We start from the raw sequence: 17850 nt of genomic DNA, 5'->3' as shown, positions 1-17850 counted from the left end.
ATTTTTCTTTTTCACAAGGGGTAATAGGTGAAAATGGACCCCAAAATTTGAAGCCCAATTTCTCCCGATTAAGAAAACGCCCTAAATGTGGACATGAAGTGCTTTGCACTACAATTCTCAGAAGAGAAGGAGCAAAATTTGGCTTTTTGAAAGATAATTTTGCTGAAATGTTTTTTTTGCATTTAGAAAGTCCCCAGGGTGCCAGAACAGCAAAAAAAAAAAACAAAAACACATGGCATACTATTTTGTAAACTACATCCCTCAAGGAACGTAGCAAGGAGTATAGTGAACGTTAACACCTCACAGGAGTTTGATGACTTTGCATAATAGGTGAAAATGGACCCCAAAATTTGAAGCCAAATTTCTCCCGATTAAGAAAACACCCCATATGTAGATGTTAAGTGCTCTGCTGGCTCACTACAGGTCTCAGAACAGAAGGACTTGTGGAGAGAGAATTTTGAGGAAATTGAAGTCAGAGGCCATGTGCATTTACAAACCTTCCATAGTGCCAGAAAAGCAGACCCCCCCCCCCATTTGACCCTATTTTGGAAACTACCCCCTCACAGAATTTAATAAGGGGTGCAGTGAGCATTTACACCCCACTGGCATTTGAAAGATCTTTGGAACAGTGGGCTGTGCAAATGGGAAATTACATTTTTCATTTTCATGGACCACTGTTCAAAAAATCTGTCAGACACCTGTGGGGTGTAAATGCTCACTGTACCCCTAATTACATTCTGTGAGGGGTGTAGTTTCCAAAATGGGGTCACATGTGGGGGGTGTGTCCACTGTTCTAGCACCACGGGGGGCTTTGTAAACACACATGGCCTTCAATTCCAGACACATTCTCTCTCCAAAAACCCAATGGCGCTCCTTCTCTTCTGAGCCTTGTAGTGGGTGACGGACCCAGATGCAAGAATCACACTTGCCTCCGATACCAAAATTACCCTACGGCAGTGTTTCCCAAACCGGGTGCCTCCAGCTGTTGCAAAACTCCCAGCATGCCTGGACAGCACGTCTGGCAACACTAGGAGTTGTTGTTTTGCAACAGCTGGAGGCTCCATTTTAGAAACCGTGCTGTACCAGATGTTTCTAATTTTTATCGTGGGGGGGGGTTAACTGTGTAGGACTATGTGTATATGTAGTGTTTTACCCTTTATTTTGTGTAGTGTAGTGTAGTGTTTTAGGGTACAATCACACAGGTTCACAGCGAGTTTCCCGCTAGGAGTTTTTTGCTGTAGCGCAAACTTGCAGCGAGAAACTCACTGTAAACCCGCCCTTGTGAATGTACCCTGTACATTCACATGGGGGGGGGGAGGGGTCAAAACTCCTGCTGTTGCAAAACTACAACTTCCAGCATAGGGGGCTATAACACTGCACACACTGATCTTTTAAATTGATCAATGTTATCCCATAGGATAACATTGATCAATGATTCTGCCGCTTGACTGCTCACGCAGAAGGAAGGCAGACACCCTCCTTGTGTCCTCCAGCTGTTCGGGATGCCGCGATTTCGCCGCGGTGGTCCCGAACAGCCCACTGAGCTAGCCAGGAGTAGTTTACATTCACTTTAGACACGGCTATAAACTTTAAACGCCGCTTCTAAATGGTTAATAGCGCCATGGGTTACGGCCGTGGCTCCGCGTTATAGAAAGGGAGCAGACTCAGGGCTTCCAGTTACGATCTGGGTCCTTAAGTGGTTAAAAGAGTTATCCACCAAAAGGGGATTTTAGTACCTGGCAGAACTGGGAATTTCCTATTTGATTTTGCTATCCTAACTACACATCCCACAGTTCTATGCTTCAAAGTTTGGGATCACTTTCCTCCCTCCCACACATTAGCCACCACACCCATTGAAACACAGTGTTTTCTAACAAGGGGGCCTACAGCTGTGGCAAAATTGAAGCATGACAGGCTCCTTCTGATCACCTGAATAATGATGTCAGGTTACGACGCACTGCAATCTGGGAAATCCCCAAACATGAGTTATTTTGTATGCTGTTAAAAATAAATATTGGGGCAATAATCACAGAATAATTATGAGACCACAGGTACAGACACTATATTATGAGCTACACTAACTTTACAGACCTTGTAGCGTAGTCAAATGAAAAAAAAATACCTGGAATACTCTTTTAAGTTCTGTTCAAGACAGACCCTTGTTCCTTATATTTACATTTTCTATAATGTCAGGGATTGTTCCACAGGACTACGGTTTAGCAGATGTGGTGCCAATATTCAACCATGGGGTCAAAAAGTGATCCTGGGAACTAAAGGCGTGTAAGTTTAACATCTATTGTTTTTTTAACTGAGGATCATGCTCAATCACCCAGGTGCAAGTGTTCACGCGAAAAAACGTGCACGAGGATCTATCGCAAGCCCTTCTCTGAAAGGAGAGAGAACTCCCAACAAACCAAAGCTCTTGCCTCCAGGCCAAAAGGCACTAGCATGATTCCAGATACAATGTCCCTTTATGCTGAATCTACTAAGTGACCATAAGAGTTGCTTGCGTCCAACAAGGCACTGATCCAGATGTCCACCAAGAAACCATTAAAACCGGATAGCATCCCTGTCTGAAGGTTACCTGGGGATAGGCAGGGAGGTGAGAAACCTGATGGCCTAACATCTCCCATGGACTGGCAGGAGGGACGCCCAGAAGCAAATCCTAGTGTACATAAAAAAACACAAATGTGCATACAGTGACAAAAAATAAATAAATAAATAAAGTAAACGTGCGCTGTGTAATACAACCCGGACACAGTGAGACTGTGGAACTCTCAGCAACATGATGTTATGAACTTAAAAAAGTTCAAGGGGGGGGGGGGGGGGGCTGGATGCTTTTCTGGAAAAATATACTATTACAAGTTATGGACACTAGATTTATAGGTATAGTACTTTGATCCAGGGATTTATTCTAGTTACCATATTGGAATGGGTGAAGGAAATTTTCCTTTGTAATGGGGCAATTGGCAACTGCCTTATTGGGTTGCCTTCCCCCTGATCAATACAGTAGGGTTTTAGGTTAAACTTTATGGACTGCCGCCTAGTGCAAAATGTATTGGATGTATTTAGCCCCCTTCACCCTATGGGTCTCAATGATGACACAGAGCTGATAAAATAGTATCACAGTACTTAAAACAGTTGTCCACTTAAGAAAAATAGGTCTAAACAGATTTATTATGTTAAATTAAACATGAAGGAACCAATAAACCCACAAAGGGGGGGGGGGGGGGGGGGGTTGGAGGGAGGGGACCTCTGTTAACACAGCACCAAAGTCCAGAGTCACTAACATCCTCACATTTCTAAAAATGTACGGTTTGAGAGAGATATACTAATTCCCCATGTACCTGCTTTGTTTTCATAACGAAAATTATGTCCAGCACCAGGATGTGGATAAAAACGGGTTTCTTTATTTAATAAAGACAGCTACATACATGAAATCTCTGACGCGTTTCACGCTTTCGCGGTTGTAAAATGCGAAACGAATCCAGTGTGTTCAAAAACATGCACCGGATTCTCAAAAATACATTGTATTGTGAGTACAGTGTGGATAATACTCAAGACATTAGCGAAACGTCAACAAATATATATATTTATCAAAATCCATATGTACTGTGCATAAAAGTACAAAAAATTATTGAAAATAATAACAATTATGAAAAACGCAGGAAAAACCGCATATGTCTGAATATGGTTCACACTTTCCAATACCATATGTAAGCAGGGACCATTATAAAAAACAAACTAATTAATTATATATATTACAATAAGGTCCTCTTTCTACCGAACACCAAACTAAAATATTAATATGTCATAATTAGATCCAGTCTATGATTTAGACCAGTTGGGTGTCTGGTGTTCAGAACGAATATCCAGTAAGTCTCTCTGTTAAGCAATTTTCTATGGAGATCTCCTCCCCTAATGTTATGTTTAACCTTTTCGATGCCCATAACTACAAGAGATGTAACGTCCCCTTTATGAATATCTCTAAAATGTTTGCTCAACGCTGAGATGTTAAATTTATCAGTACGAATATTATCCACACCGTACTCACAATACAATGTATTTTTGAGAATCCGGTGCATGTTTTTGAACACACCAGATTCGTTTCGCATTTTACTTCCATCTGTGTTATCACCAATTGGTGAGGAGAAATTTAAGTATATATATGTGTTATATGAGTTTTGCAAACTCTTCTTTACTACTATAGTGATACAAAAGAAAAATGTTACATATGCAAAAAGGGTGCATCAGTTAGCCAATCAGAGGCCAGCACAAGTGATATAAGGAGTGATGAACTATAATACTTCCTCTTCTTTGCTCTGCAGATAAGTACCTATTGTGTTATCTCCTGCATTTAAATATATATCTATTGCTGTTACGGTTTTTTCATAAATAATTTCATTTTCACTGTTTCTCCTTTGATATCCTATACAATTCCTTTCAGTGTTAATGAAACCTACCATATTTATTTTCTTTTGGTAATTACATATATTTAATTTCCCCCCTTTGTTACATTGCCATGTAATATTCATTTTAACATTCATATTTTCTCCTTCCCGTTTGCTTTTATGTGCTGCTCTTAGGGCAGTTGCCGTAGTTATTGCGATGTTTGCACGCGCTGGTTCTCAGCTGTTCGCGCTCTTTTAATTCCCGCTCTGACTGACTTCTTCTGTCAGAGCCTGTCAGTCAGCGTGACGTACCTTTTTCCGTCCTCCTCGGCGACTTGCCAGCCCTCCCATATTAAATTTCCCCTCAGTAGTGTTAAAATTTCAATCCCCCTTTCATTATTTAGCCTGTGGTGCCACCTAGTGGTGTTTTCCTATCATTAAGTGGTATTTCATTTTTTCTTTTTCAAAGAGAAATTTCTCCTCTTACCCCTATTATAATATCCATATATTAGTGATATATATATATTTTTTATATATATATACTCACTCTGTGGGCTCTTATTATACTTATACATACTGTCTTTGTGTAATTACTATATTACATGTTATTCTGATATCCTCTTAAAATGGCTAATGAGGATTCTGTACAAGTCATTGAGACCCCTAATTTAGAATTTGTAGATGGAAGCACAATTCAATCCATGGTGGACCTGTCTGTCCAGAATTCCATGTCTTCCATTCCAGATATTGTTGCTAAATCGGTAGCCTTAGCCATGTCACGCAATAAACCTCCAAAATCCCCCAAAGCTGGACCTTCTACCCCGTCTGACCAATTTTGGTCCGCGGAGGACTCCACTTCAAAGATGACGAAAGGTTGGGGTAAATCTGGGAAGGCCTCCCATAAACGGCTGATTACTGTTACTGGTCTTGGTAAATCTTCTCACAAAAAAACGAAGACATCCAAGGACCAGGTATCCCATGTCGCTTTTTCTAAAAGCAAAATTGTTGATGCTAAACACCCGCATCCCATACCCTCTGTCATCATCCCCCCCTTAATCATCACCCTGTCATCATCCCCCCTTCATCATTACCCTGTCATCATCCCCCCCTTCATCCACACCGCCTGTCATCATCCCCCTTCATCATCACCGCCTGTCATCATCCCCCCTTCATCATTACCCTGTCATCATCCCCACCCTTAACCATAACCGCCTGTCATCTTCCCACCCCCCCTTCATCATCACCGCCTGTCATCATCCCCCCTTCATCATTACCCTGTCATCATCCCCACCCTTAACCATAACCGCCTGTCATCTTCCCACCCCCCCTACATCATCACCGCCTGTCATCATCCCCCTGTCATCATCCCACATCACCACCTGTTATCATCCCACCCCCCTTCATCATCACCGCTTGTCATCATCCCCTGTCATCATCCCACACCCCCCCTTCATCATCACCGCCTGTCATCATCCCCCTGTCATCGTCCCACACCCCCCCCCTTCATCATCCCCACCTGTCAATCCAGTGGCCTTCAACCTGCGGACCTCCAGATGTTGCAAAACTACAACTCCCAGCATGCCCTAGTGATGTTGCCTTGACGACGCACAGGGACGTTCATGCGCAATGTCCCTGTGCGTCGTCATCAAGGCAACGTCACTAGTCTGGGGCCGGGCCCGAAGCTCGGAGAAGAGCCCCCCCCGGTGAAAATGGACAGCCCGGAACGACTATCTCTCCCCACCGGACGGTCCCTGCAGCATAGATGGCCAGATCACCCTTCCTTCCCGCCAAGGGGAGGTAAGTACCAAACAAAAGGGGGGGGGGGGGGTCTGAATGATGATGAAGGCTCCAGTGGTCTTCAACCTGCGGACCTCCAGATATTTCAAAATTACAAGTCCCAGCATGCCCGGGCATGCTGGGAGTTGTAGTTTTGCAACATCTGGAGGTCCGCAGGTTGAAGACCGCTGAAGGCAGAGAGTTCACTCGAGTATAAGCCGAGGGGGGTGTTTTCAGCACGAAAAATCGGAGTATATACGGTAAGTCATCAACTAATTGTTACGCCGAGCGCTCCGGGTCCCCGCTCCTCCCCGGAGCGCTCGCTACACTCTCGCTACTGCAGCGCTCCGGTCAGATCCACTGACCCGGTGCGCTGCGATACCGCCTCCAGCCGGGATGCGATTCGCGATGCGGGTGGCGCCCGCTCGCGATGCGCACCCCGGCTCCCGTACCTGACTCGCTCTCCGTCGGTCCTGTCCCGGCGCGCGCGGCCCCGCTCCCTAGGGCGCGCGCGCGCCGGGTCTCTGCGATTTAAAGGGCCACTGCGCCGCTGATTGGCGCAGTGGTTCTAATTAGTGTGTTCACCTGTGCACTCCCTATTTATACCTCACTTCCCCTGCACTCCCTCGCCGGATCTTGTTGCCATTGTGCCAGTGAAAGCGTTTCCTTGTGTGTTCCTAGCCTGTGTTCCAGACCTCCTGCCGTTGCCCCTGACTACGATCCTTGCTGCCTGCCCCGACCTTCTGCTACGTCCGACCTTGCTTCTGTCTACTCCCTTGTACCGCGCCTATCTTCAGCAGTCAGAGAGGTTGAGCCGTTGCTAGTGGATACGACCTGGTCACTACCGCCGCAGCAAGACCATCCCGCTTTGCGGCGGGCTCTGGTGAAAACCAGTAGTGACTTAGAACCGGTCCACTAGCACGGTCCACGCCAATCCCTCTCTGGCACAGAGGATCCACCTCCTGCCAGCCGGCATCGTGACACTAATAGTTTCTTTTCAGATTCCATTGGGAGGAAGGATAGCATATTTTTCCCATGTCTGGGCTATGATAACCTCCGATTCTTGGGTTCTAAATACCATTTTAGGTTATCAAAATTCCCGTACCCCCTCATTCTCCGGGGTTTCTGAGCAATCTCTTTCTTGTAAAGAAGAAGGACGGCGGTTACAGACCGGTCATAAACTTAAAAATTTTAAACAATTTTGTGTCTTATCATCACTTTTAGATGGAAGGCAGCCATTTATTGAGAGATCTTCTTCTACCGAACGATTGGTTAGCGAAGATAGATCTCAAGGATGCATATCTCACGGTGCCTATGCACCATCTATCTCAACCATACTTCCAATTTTTATGGAAGGATCAAAAATGGCAATTTAGCAGCCTTCTATTTGGTCTGTCATCAGCTCCTTGGTGCTTCACAAAACTTCTGAAGCCAGTCGTAGCAGTGTTGAGAGCCCGGGATGTCTGTCTCATCATCTATTTAGACAACATCCTTCTTATGGCTCAGTCTATGTCGCTAATTCAACTTCATATTCAATGGACTCTATCTCTACTTTCCAATCTAGGTTTTATCATCAACAAGGAAAAATCTATTCTCACCCCTTCAAAGGAGGTAGAATTCCTAGGTTTTCTAGTGAATACCCAGTCTGCTCTCCTCAGTCTCCCTCCCAGGAGGTTGAAGACTATTCGGAGAGATATTCACTCAGTTTTGAACAAACAGAGTTTCTCTTCATTCCATTGCTCGAGTAGTGGCCTCGCCTCCATTAAAGCAATCTTCCCAGTCCCGTTACATTACAGAGCTCTCCAACGTCTGAAAGCTCAACATCTCAGAAACGGTCTGGGATACTCAGACGAAATGGCTTTAACTTTGGAAACCAAAGAAGAACTTCTTTAGTGGTTAGAACATCTTCAAGCTTGGAATGGAAATACTATCTTCAATTCTGTTCCGGATCTCATCATAAAATCAGATGCCAGGTGCTTGGGTTTGGGGAGCTCAACAGGAGGAAAATGGTCGACAGAATAATCTATTCATATCAATTGTTTAGAAATGTTAGCGGGCTTCTTTGCTCTCAAGAGCTTTGCAAAGGACAGATTTCATTGTTGCATCCTCATAAGGATGGACAATATATCGGCAGTTCAATACATAAACAAACTTGGAGGTACCAAATCTGCTATCCTGGCCAATATCGCATTTGATTTTTGGCATTATTGTCTTCACAGGGACATTATCCTCAAAGCAGAACACTTACCGGGCCTTTCCAACATCATTGCAGACTGGAATTCCCGTTTCCTTATGGATTCCAGCGACTGGCAATTGGATCCCAAAGTTTTCAATCGAATCAATTGTCTTTGGGATCCTCTTCATCTAGACCTATTCGCAACCCGTTTGAATCGCCAAGTTCCTCGTTTTTACAGCTGGCGTCCCGATCCGGAAGCAGAAGGCATAGACGCTCTTCTCCAACTTTGGCCCTCCCCCTTTATGCCTTCCCCCCTTTTATTCTGATTCCGAGAATCCTTTTCATCAGATCTCAGAAATCATCAGTTGTCCTTTGTCCCTTGGTGGCCAACTCAATCCTGGTTTCCTCAGGTTCTAGAAATGATCATAGATTTCCCTCGCCTGCTTCAGTCTCATCTTCTATTACTTCAAGATCCTTCAGGGAACCCTCATCCCCTGATAACTTCCAATTCTTTACATCTAATAGCTTGGTTTGTTTTGGGACAAGAAACCAGGATTTTGAACTAAAGATATCCTCTCTGACGCTCGGGCACCAGGTACCAGATCTGCTTACAGATCAGCCTGGAAAATTTGGTCTGATTGGTGTATGCAACGGAATTTGGATCCTGTACATTCACCTCTAGGTCACATTATCAATTTCCTATCTTCATCCTTTGATTTAGGTAAAGCATATCGTACCATTAATGTATTCAATCTCTGCCTATTGGTAAACACCCATTAATTTGTAAATTAATGAAGGGTATAAAATTCAGATGTCCTGCCTTACGCAGATAACATTCTACCTGGGATGTTAATTTACTTCTTCATTACATTGAATCTTTAGGTGATAACGATTCTCTTTCCTTAAAACTTCTATCTCTTAAACTTACCGCCTTACTATGCCTTATATCTATCAAAAGAATATCGGACATCAGAGCTCCTAATATGTCCCTAATGGAGTCCAATTTTCCATATACAGACATACAAAAATCACTCTTCATTCGGTCTTTTATCCATCCTTTCCACATCAAACACATCTTTGCGTCTTCAAGCTTATGAACGACGAACTAAATCTTTTTGTCGTCTTTCTGACTCTCAATTGCTGATTTCCTTTTGTAGACCCTATCGTCCGATCTCTTCTCCCTCTTTGGTCAGATGGATGAAACAAACTATGCAGTATGCAGGTATCGACATTTCTTTATTTGGAGCTCATTCCTCTAGAGGAGCCATGTCTACAAAATTAAAACAAGCTGGTGTATCCCTATCAGATATCTTTAACCCCTTAAGGACATAGGGCGTATCCATACGCCCCCGTTTCCAAGTCCTTAAGGACCGAGGGCGTATGGATACGCCCTGAGCATTTCCGGCCCCCACCGCTAGCCGGAGGGGAGCCGGAGCCGGATGCCTGCTGAAATCGTTCAGCAGGCATCCCGGCATATCGCCCAGGGGGGTCATTATGTCCCCCCATGTCGGCGATTGCCGCAGATCGCTGGACAATTCAGTCCAGCGATCTGCGGCGGATTCCGGGTCAATCGGGTCTCCAGTGACCCCATGACCCGGAATTACTGGCTGATCGCGGCCGTCAGAGACGGCCCCGAACAGCCAGAGCCTGCAGGAGTGAGGTGGCACTGGTGCCACCTCACGATCGCCCTGATTCGTCGGCCGGATTACCGGCCGACCAATCAGGGCGCCTGCTGCGGGTGTCACTCCCGCACCCGCTCCGCCCCTCTTCCGGAGGACGTGAGCGGGTGCGGGCAGAAGACCCCGGGTGCTGGGGACCCAGATCCCCGGCGTCCCTGTTGGGATCGGGGCCCCAGGAGCGATGACGGCGGCGAGGGACAGTCCTGCAGTGTGGATCGTTGGAGGTGAGTGACAGCCTCCTGCTGTTGCTTAGCAACAGCTCCCAGCATGCAACAAGGGCATGCTGGGAGCTGTAGTTATGCAACAGCAGGAGGCAGACCACCACAACTCCCAGCATGCCCTTATGGGCATGCTGGGACTTGTAGTTTTGCAACAGCTGGAGGCACATTCTTTCTATGGAAAAGTGTACCTTCAGCTGTTGTGTAACTACAACTCCCAGCTTGCACAATCAGCTAAAGTGCATGCTGGGAGTTGTAGTGGTGCATCTGGTGGTTGCATAACTACAACTCCCAGCATGCCCATTGGCTGTCGGTGACTGCTGAGAGTTGTAGTTTTGCAACAGCTGAAGGCACACTGAGTTAAGTAGTAAACCAGTGTGTCTCCAGCTGTTGCATAACTACAATCCCCAGCATCCCCAGCCAATGTAGTATGCCTCCGGCTGTTGCATAACTACAAGACCCAGCATGCCCTTCCGCTGTCCGTACATGCTGGGGGTTGTAGCTTTTGCAACAGCTGAAGGCACACTGGTTGCAAAACACTGAGTTTGTTACCAAACTCTGTGTTTCACAACCTGTGTGTCTCCAGCTGTTGCAAAACTACAACTCCCAGCATGCACTGATAGACCGTACATGCTGGGAGTTGTAGTTTTGCAACAGCTGGATGTTCCCCCCCCCAATGTGAACGTACAGGGTACACTCACATGGGCGGAGGATTACAGTAAGTATCCGGCTGCAAGTTTGAGCTGCGGCAAATTTTCTGTCGCAGCTCAAACTGCCAGCGAGAAACTACTGTGACCCCCCGCCCGTGCGACTGTACCCTAAAAACACTACACTACACTAACACACAATAAAATTAAAAGTAAAAAACACTACATATACACATACCCCTACACAGACCCCCTCCCCTCCCCAATAAAAATGAAAAACGTCTGGTACGCCACTGTTTCCAGAACGGAGCCTCCAGCTGTTGCAAAACAACTACTCCCAGTATTGCCAGATAGCCACTGACTGTCCAGGCATGCTGGGAGTTTTACAACAGCTGGAGGCCCCCTGTTTGGGAATCACTGGCGTAGAATACCCCTATGTCCACCCCTATGCAATCCCTAATTTAGGCCTCAAATGCGCATGGCACTCTCACTTTGGAGCCCTGTCGTATTTCAAGGCAACAGTTTAGGGCCACATATGGGGTATCGCCGTACTCGGGAGATATTGGGCTTCAAATTTTGTGGGGTATTTTCTGCTATTACCCTTTTTAAAAATGTTAAATTTTTGGGAAAACAAGCATTTTAGGTAAAAATATATATATATATTTTTACATATACAAAAGTCATGAAACACCTGTGGGGTATAAAGGTTCACTTAACCCCTTGTTACGTTCCCCGAGGGGTCTAGTTTCCAAAATGGTATGCCATGTGTTTTGTTTTTTTTGCTGTCCTGGCACCATAGGGGCTTCCTAAATGCGGCATGCCCCCAGAGAAAAATTTGCTTTCAAAAAACCAAATGTGACTCCTTCTCTTCTGAGACCTGTAGTGCGCCAGCAGAGCACTTTTCACCCCCATATGGGGTGTTTTCTGAATCGAGAGAAATTGGGCTTCAAATTTTGGGGGGTGTTTTCTGCTATTACCCTTTTTAAAAATGTAAAAATTTTGGGAAACCAAGCATTTTAGGTAAAAAAAAATAATAAAAAAATTCACATATGCAAAACTCGTGAAACACCTGTAGGGTATTAAGGTTCACATTACCCCTTGTTACGTTCCCCGAGGGGTCTAGTTTCCAAAATGGTATGCCATGTGTTTTTTTTTGCTGTTCTGGCACCATAGGGGCTTCCTAAATGCGGCATGCCCCCAGAACAAAATTTGCTTTCAAAAAGCCAAATGTGACTCCTTCTCTTCTGAGACCTGTAGTGCGCCAGCAGAGCACTTTTCACCCCCATATGGGGTGTTTTCTGAATCGGGAGAAATTGGGCTTCAAATTTTGGGGGGTATTTTCTGCTATTACCCTTTTTAAAAATGTAAATTTTTTGGGAAACCAAGCATATTAGGTAAAAAAAAAAAAATTTTTTTTTTACATATGCAAAAGTCGTGAAACACCTGTGGGGTATTAAGGTTCACTTTACCCCTTGTTACGTTCCCTGAGGGGTCTAGTTTCCAAAATGGTATGCCATGTGTGTTTTTTTGCTGTCCTGGCACCATAGGGGCTTCCTAAATGTGACATGCCCCCCAAAAACCATTTGTCGCTCCTTCCCTTCTGAGCCCTCTACTGTGCCCGCTGAACAATTAACATAGACATATGAGGTATGTGCTTACTCGAGAGAAATTGGGTTTCAAATACAAGTAAAAATGTTCTCCTTTTTACCCCTTGCAAAAATTCAAAAATTGGGTCTACAAGAACATGCGAGTGTAAAAAATGAAGATTTTGAATTTTCTCCTTCACTTTGCTGCTATTCCTGTGAAACACCTAAAGGGTAAATACACTTATTGAATGTCATTTTGAATACTTTGGGGGGTGTAGTTTTTATAATGGGGTCTTTTATGGGGTATTTTTAATATGAAGACCCTTCAAATCCACTTCAAACCTGAACTGGTCCATGAAAAATAGCGAGTTTGAAAATTTTGTGAAAAATTTTAAAATTGCTGCTGAACTTTGAAGCCCTCTGGTGTCTTCCAAAAGTAAAAACTCATACATTTTATGATGCAAACATAAAGTAGACATATTGTATATGTGAACCCAAAAAAAAAATATTTTGAATATCCATTTTCCTTACAAGCAGAGAGCTTCAAAGTTAGAAAAATGCAAAATTTTCATTTTTTTGATCAAATTTGGTGATTTTTCACCAAGAAAGGATGCAAGTTACCATAAAATTTTACCACTAAGTTAAAGTAGAATATGTCACAAAAAAAACAATCTCGGAATCAGAATGATAACTAAAAGCATCCCAGAGTTATTAATGTTTAAAGTGACAGTGGTCAGAATTGCAAAAAATGCTCCGGTCCTTAAGGTGAAAAAGGGCTCGGTCCTTAAGGGGTTAAAGGGGTACTCCGGTGAAAAACTTTTTTTTTTAAAATCAATTGGTGCCAGAAAGTTAAACAGATTTGTAAATTACTTCTATTAAAAAATCTTAATCCTTCCTGTACTTATTAGCTGCTGAATACTACAGTGGAAATTCTTTTCCCTTTAAAACACAGAGCTGTCTGCTGATATCATGAGCACAGTGCTCTCTGCTGACATCTTTGTCCATTTTAGGAACTGTCCAGAGTAAAAGGAAATCCCCATAGCAAACATATGCTGTTCTGGACAATTCATAAAATGGACAGATATGTCAGCAGAGAGCCCTGTGCTCGTGATGTCAGCAGACAGTTCTGTGTTTCAAAAAGAAAAGAATTTCTGCTGTAGTATTCAGCAGCTAATAAGTACAGGAAGGATTAAGATTTTTTAATAGAAGTATTTTACAAATCTGTTTAACTTTCTGGCACTAGTTGATTTAAAAAAAAAAAGTTTTTCACCGGAGTACCCCTTTAAAGCGGCTAACTCGTCTTCAGAATCCACTTTTAACCCCTTAAGGACTGAGCCCTTTTTCACCTTAAGGACAAATTTTTTGTAATTCTGACCACTGTCACTTTAAACATTAATAACTCTTGGATGCTTTTAGTAATCATTCTGATTCTGAGATTTTTTTTTCCGTGACATATTCTATGTGACGATCTGTCTTGGGGATTAGCTCTGGGATCGTCCTGTACCACGCCACAGGATGCGTTTCTTCTCAATAAACCAGCAAACAAACGCTTATAATGCAAATCTGGCACCTTGCCAGTTTTATTAGACAGGATGCAGGGAAAGAAATAAACAAAAAGCAGGAACAAAACAAAATCCTAGACCGTCTGGTCACTGACTAAACAGATCAGCTTGTCCTGACTAACAACCGCTGAGCTTCCCTCAGCCGGTTAAATATATGTCCCCTGCAACCTTCTACTCGCAATTCATGTCACTCTCTTTGAGCAACTCATAGCTCGGGCTGTGCACTCCTCAGCAGCCTCTGTCTCTTCCCTACAGCCCACATGCTGTCTACTAGGAAGAGCCCACATTAGACTGAGTCTCCATCTCATATACACCTCTCTTCCCTCCTGCCTCATTACTTAAGAAGCAGGTGAGAGCTTCTGCAGGGTGAGCCAAGGAAATACACCCTTTCCTTGCCACACTGCCACATCTACTTTAACATAGTGGTAAAATTTTGTGGTAACTTGCATCCTTTCTTGGTGAAAAATCCCCAAATTTGATGAAAAATTTGAAAATTTTGCATTTTTCTAACTTTGAAGCTCTCTGCTTGTAAGGAAAATGGATATTCCAAATAACATTTTTTTTATTCACATTTCCAATATGTGTACTTTATGTTTGCATCATAACATTTATGAGTTTTTAGTTTTGGAAGACACCAGAGGGCTTCGAAGTTCAGCAGCAATTTTCCAATTTTTCACAAAATTTAGAAACTTTTTTTCAGGGACCAGTTCAGGTTTGAAGTGGATTTGAAGGGTCTTCATATTAGAAATACCCCACAAATTACCCCATTATAAAAACTGCATCCCCCCCCCCAAAGTATTCAAAATGACATTCAGTCAGCGTTTTAACCCTTTAGGTGTTTCACAGGAATAGTAGCAAAGTGAAGGAGAAAATTCACAATCTTCATTTTTTACACTCGCATGTTCTTGTAGGACCCAATTTTTGGATTTTTGCAAGGGGTAAAAAGGAGAAAATTTGTACTTGTATTTGAAACCTAATTTTTCTTGAGTAAGCACATACCTCATATGTCTATGTAAAGTGTTCGGCGGGCGCAGTAGAGGGCTCAGAAGGGAAGGAGCGACAAATGGTTTTTGGGGGCATGTCACCTTTAGAAAGCCCCTATGGTGCCAGAACAGCAAAAAAAAAAAACACATGGCATATCATTTTGGAAACTAGACCCCTCGGGGAACATAACAAGGGGTAAAGTGAACCTTAACACCCCACAGGTGATTCACGTCTTTTGCATATGTAAAAAAAAAAATAAAATTTCCCCTAAAATGCTTGGTTTCCCAAAAGTTTTACATTTTTAAAAAGGGTAATAGCAGAAAATACCCCCCCAAAATTTGAAGCCCAATTTCTCCCGATTCAGAAAACACCCCATATGGGGGTGAAAAGTGCTCTGCTGGCACACTACAGTTCTCAGAAGAGAAGGACTCACATTTGGCTTTTTGAAAGCAAATTTTGCTCTGGGGGCATGCCGCATTTAGGAAGCCCCTATGGTGCCAGGACAGCAAAAAAAAAAACCACATGGCATACCATTTTGGAAACTAGACCCCTCGGGGAACGTAAAAAGGGGTAAAGTGAACTCTGATACCCTACAGGGGTTTCACGACTTTTGCATATGTAAAAATGTTTTATTTTTTTTCCTAAAATGCTTGTTTTCCCAAAAAATTTACATTTTTAAAAAGGGTAATAGCAGAAAATACCCCCCAAAATTTGAAGCCCAATTTCTCCCGATTCAGAAAACACCCTATATGGGGGTGAAAAGTGCTCTGCTGGCGCACTACAGGTCTCAGAAGAGAAGGAGTCACATTTGGCTTTTTGAAAGCAAATTTTGCTCTGGGGGCATGCCGCATTTAGGAAGCCCCTATGGTGCCAGTACAGCAAAAAAAAAAAAAAAACACATGGCATACTATTTTGGAAACTAGACCCCTCAGGGAACGTAACAAGGGGTTAAGTGAACCTTTGTACCCCACAGGTGTTTCACGACTTTTGTATATGTAAAAAAAAAAATTTTTTTTTACCTAAAATGCTTGTTTTCCCAAAAATTTTACATTTTTAAAAAGGGTAAAAGCAGAAAATACCCCCCAAAATTTGTAACACAATTTCTCCCGAGTACGGCGATACCCCATATGTGACACTAAACTGTTGCCTTGAAATACGACAGGGCTCCAAAGTGAGAGCGCCATGCGCATTTGAGGCCTAAATTAGGGATTGCATAGGGGTGGACATAGGGGTATTCTACTCCAGTGATTCCCAAACAGGGTGCCTCCAGCTGTTGTAAAACTCCCAGCATGCCTGGACAGTCAGTGGCTGTCTGGTAATACTGGGAGTAGTTGTTTTTCAACAGCTGGAGGCTCCGTTTTGGAAACAGTGGCGTACCAGACGTTTTTCATTTTTATTGGGGAGGGGAGGGGGTCTGTGTAGGGGTATGTGTATATGTAGTGTTTTTTACTTTTTATTTTATTTTGTGTTAGTGTAGTGTAGTGTTTTTAGGGTACAGTCGCACGGGCGGGGGTTCACAGTAGTTTCTCGCTGGCAGTTTGAGCTGCGGCAGAAAATTTGCCACAGCTCAAACTTGCAGCCGGATATTTACTGTAAACCTCCGCTCATGTGAGTGTACCCTGTACATTCACATTGGGGGGGGGGCATCCAGCTGTTGCAAAACTACAACTCCCAGCATGCGCTGACAGACTGTACATGCTGAGAGTTTTAGTTTTGCAACAGCTGTAGGCACACTGTGTATCACTGAGTTTGTTTCACAAACAGTGTGCCTCCAGCTGTTGCAAAACTACAACTCCCAGTATGTATGGTGCATGCTGGGAGTTGTAGTTTCCAACAGCTGGAGGCACACCGGTCGTGAAACACTGAGTTTCACAACCAGTGTGCCTTCAGCTGTTGCAAAACTGCAACTCTCAGCAGCAGATGCACCACTACAACCAGCAGATGCACCACTACAACTCCCAGCATGAACTTTAGCTGTTTGTGCAGGCTGGGAGTTGTAGTTATACAACAGCTGAAGGTACACTTTTCCATAGAAAAAATGTGCCTCCAGCTGTTGCAAAACTATAAGTTCCAGCATGCCCATAAGTTGTGGTGGTCTGCCTCCTGCTGTTGCATAACTACAGCTCCCAGCATGCCCTTTTTGCATGCTGGGAGCTGTTGCTAAGCAACAGCAGGAGGCTGTCAATCACCTCCAACTGCTGCTCCCCAGGTCAGTCCCTCGCCGCCGCTCCTTGGGCCCCGATCCCAACAGGGACGCTGGGGATCGGGGTCCCCAGCTCCCGGGGTCCACGTCCCGCACTCGCTCACGTGCTCCGGAAGAGGGGCGGAGCGGGTTGCGGGAGTGACACCCGCAGCAGGTGCCCTGATTGGTCGGCCGGTAAACCGGCCGACCAATCAGGGCGATCATGAGGTGGCACCAGTGCCACCTCACCCCCGACCAGCCAGTAATTCTGGGTCACTGGAGACCCGATTGACCCGGAATTCGCCGCAGATTGCTGGGCTGAATTGTCCAGCGATCTGCGGCCATCGCCGATATGGGGGGTCATCATGACCCCCCTGGGCGATATGCCGCTATGCCTGCTGAACGATTTCAGCAGGCATCGGGCACCGGCTCCCCTCCGGCTAGCGGCGGGGGGCCGGGATTTGACAGGACGTACTCAAACGTCCTGAGTCCTTAAGGACTCGGAAAAGGGGCCGTTTGAGTACGTCCTGCGTCCTTAAGGGGTTAAAACCTTTTATTTTAGACCAGATCCTCATGTCTCTATGGCTGTTTTATAATTATGTAGTTAATTATTTATATCTTGTATCTTTTTAATGCTTATTATTATTTT

The 17850-nt window shown here is 44.3% G+C and overlaps 1 protein-coding gene across 5 annotated transcripts in view; it reads right to left on the bottom strand.

The window, feature by feature from the left end:
- LOC130366974 (uncharacterized) overlaps positions 1–17850 on the bottom strand; it is a 306433-nt gene that overhangs the window by 91870 nt on the left and 196713 nt on the right. The window contains exon 1 of one of the 5 annotated variants that reach the window (XM_056569375.1): positions 4704–4777. The exons of 3 other annotated variants lie outside the window; for them this stretch is intronic. In XM_056569375.1, the coding sequence (XP_056425350.1) occupies positions 4704–4742 (39 nt within the window). In that variant the 5' untranslated portion in view covers positions 4743–4777. Of the gene's footprint in view, positions 1–4463; positions 4673–4703; positions 4778–17850 lie in introns of those variants that run through there. One more of the 5 variants, XM_056569370.1, reaches the window with a different exon arrangement.

The sequence above is a fragment of the Hyla sarda genome, chromosome 1 (assembly GCF_029499605.1).
Source record: "Hyla sarda isolate aHylSar1 chromosome 1, aHylSar1.hap1, whole genome shotgun sequence".
NCBI classification, from domain to species: domain Eukaryota; kingdom Metazoa; phylum Chordata; class Amphibia; order Anura; family Hylidae; genus Hyla; species Hyla sarda.
This window is presented reverse-complemented; position numbering and strand designations above follow the sequence as displayed.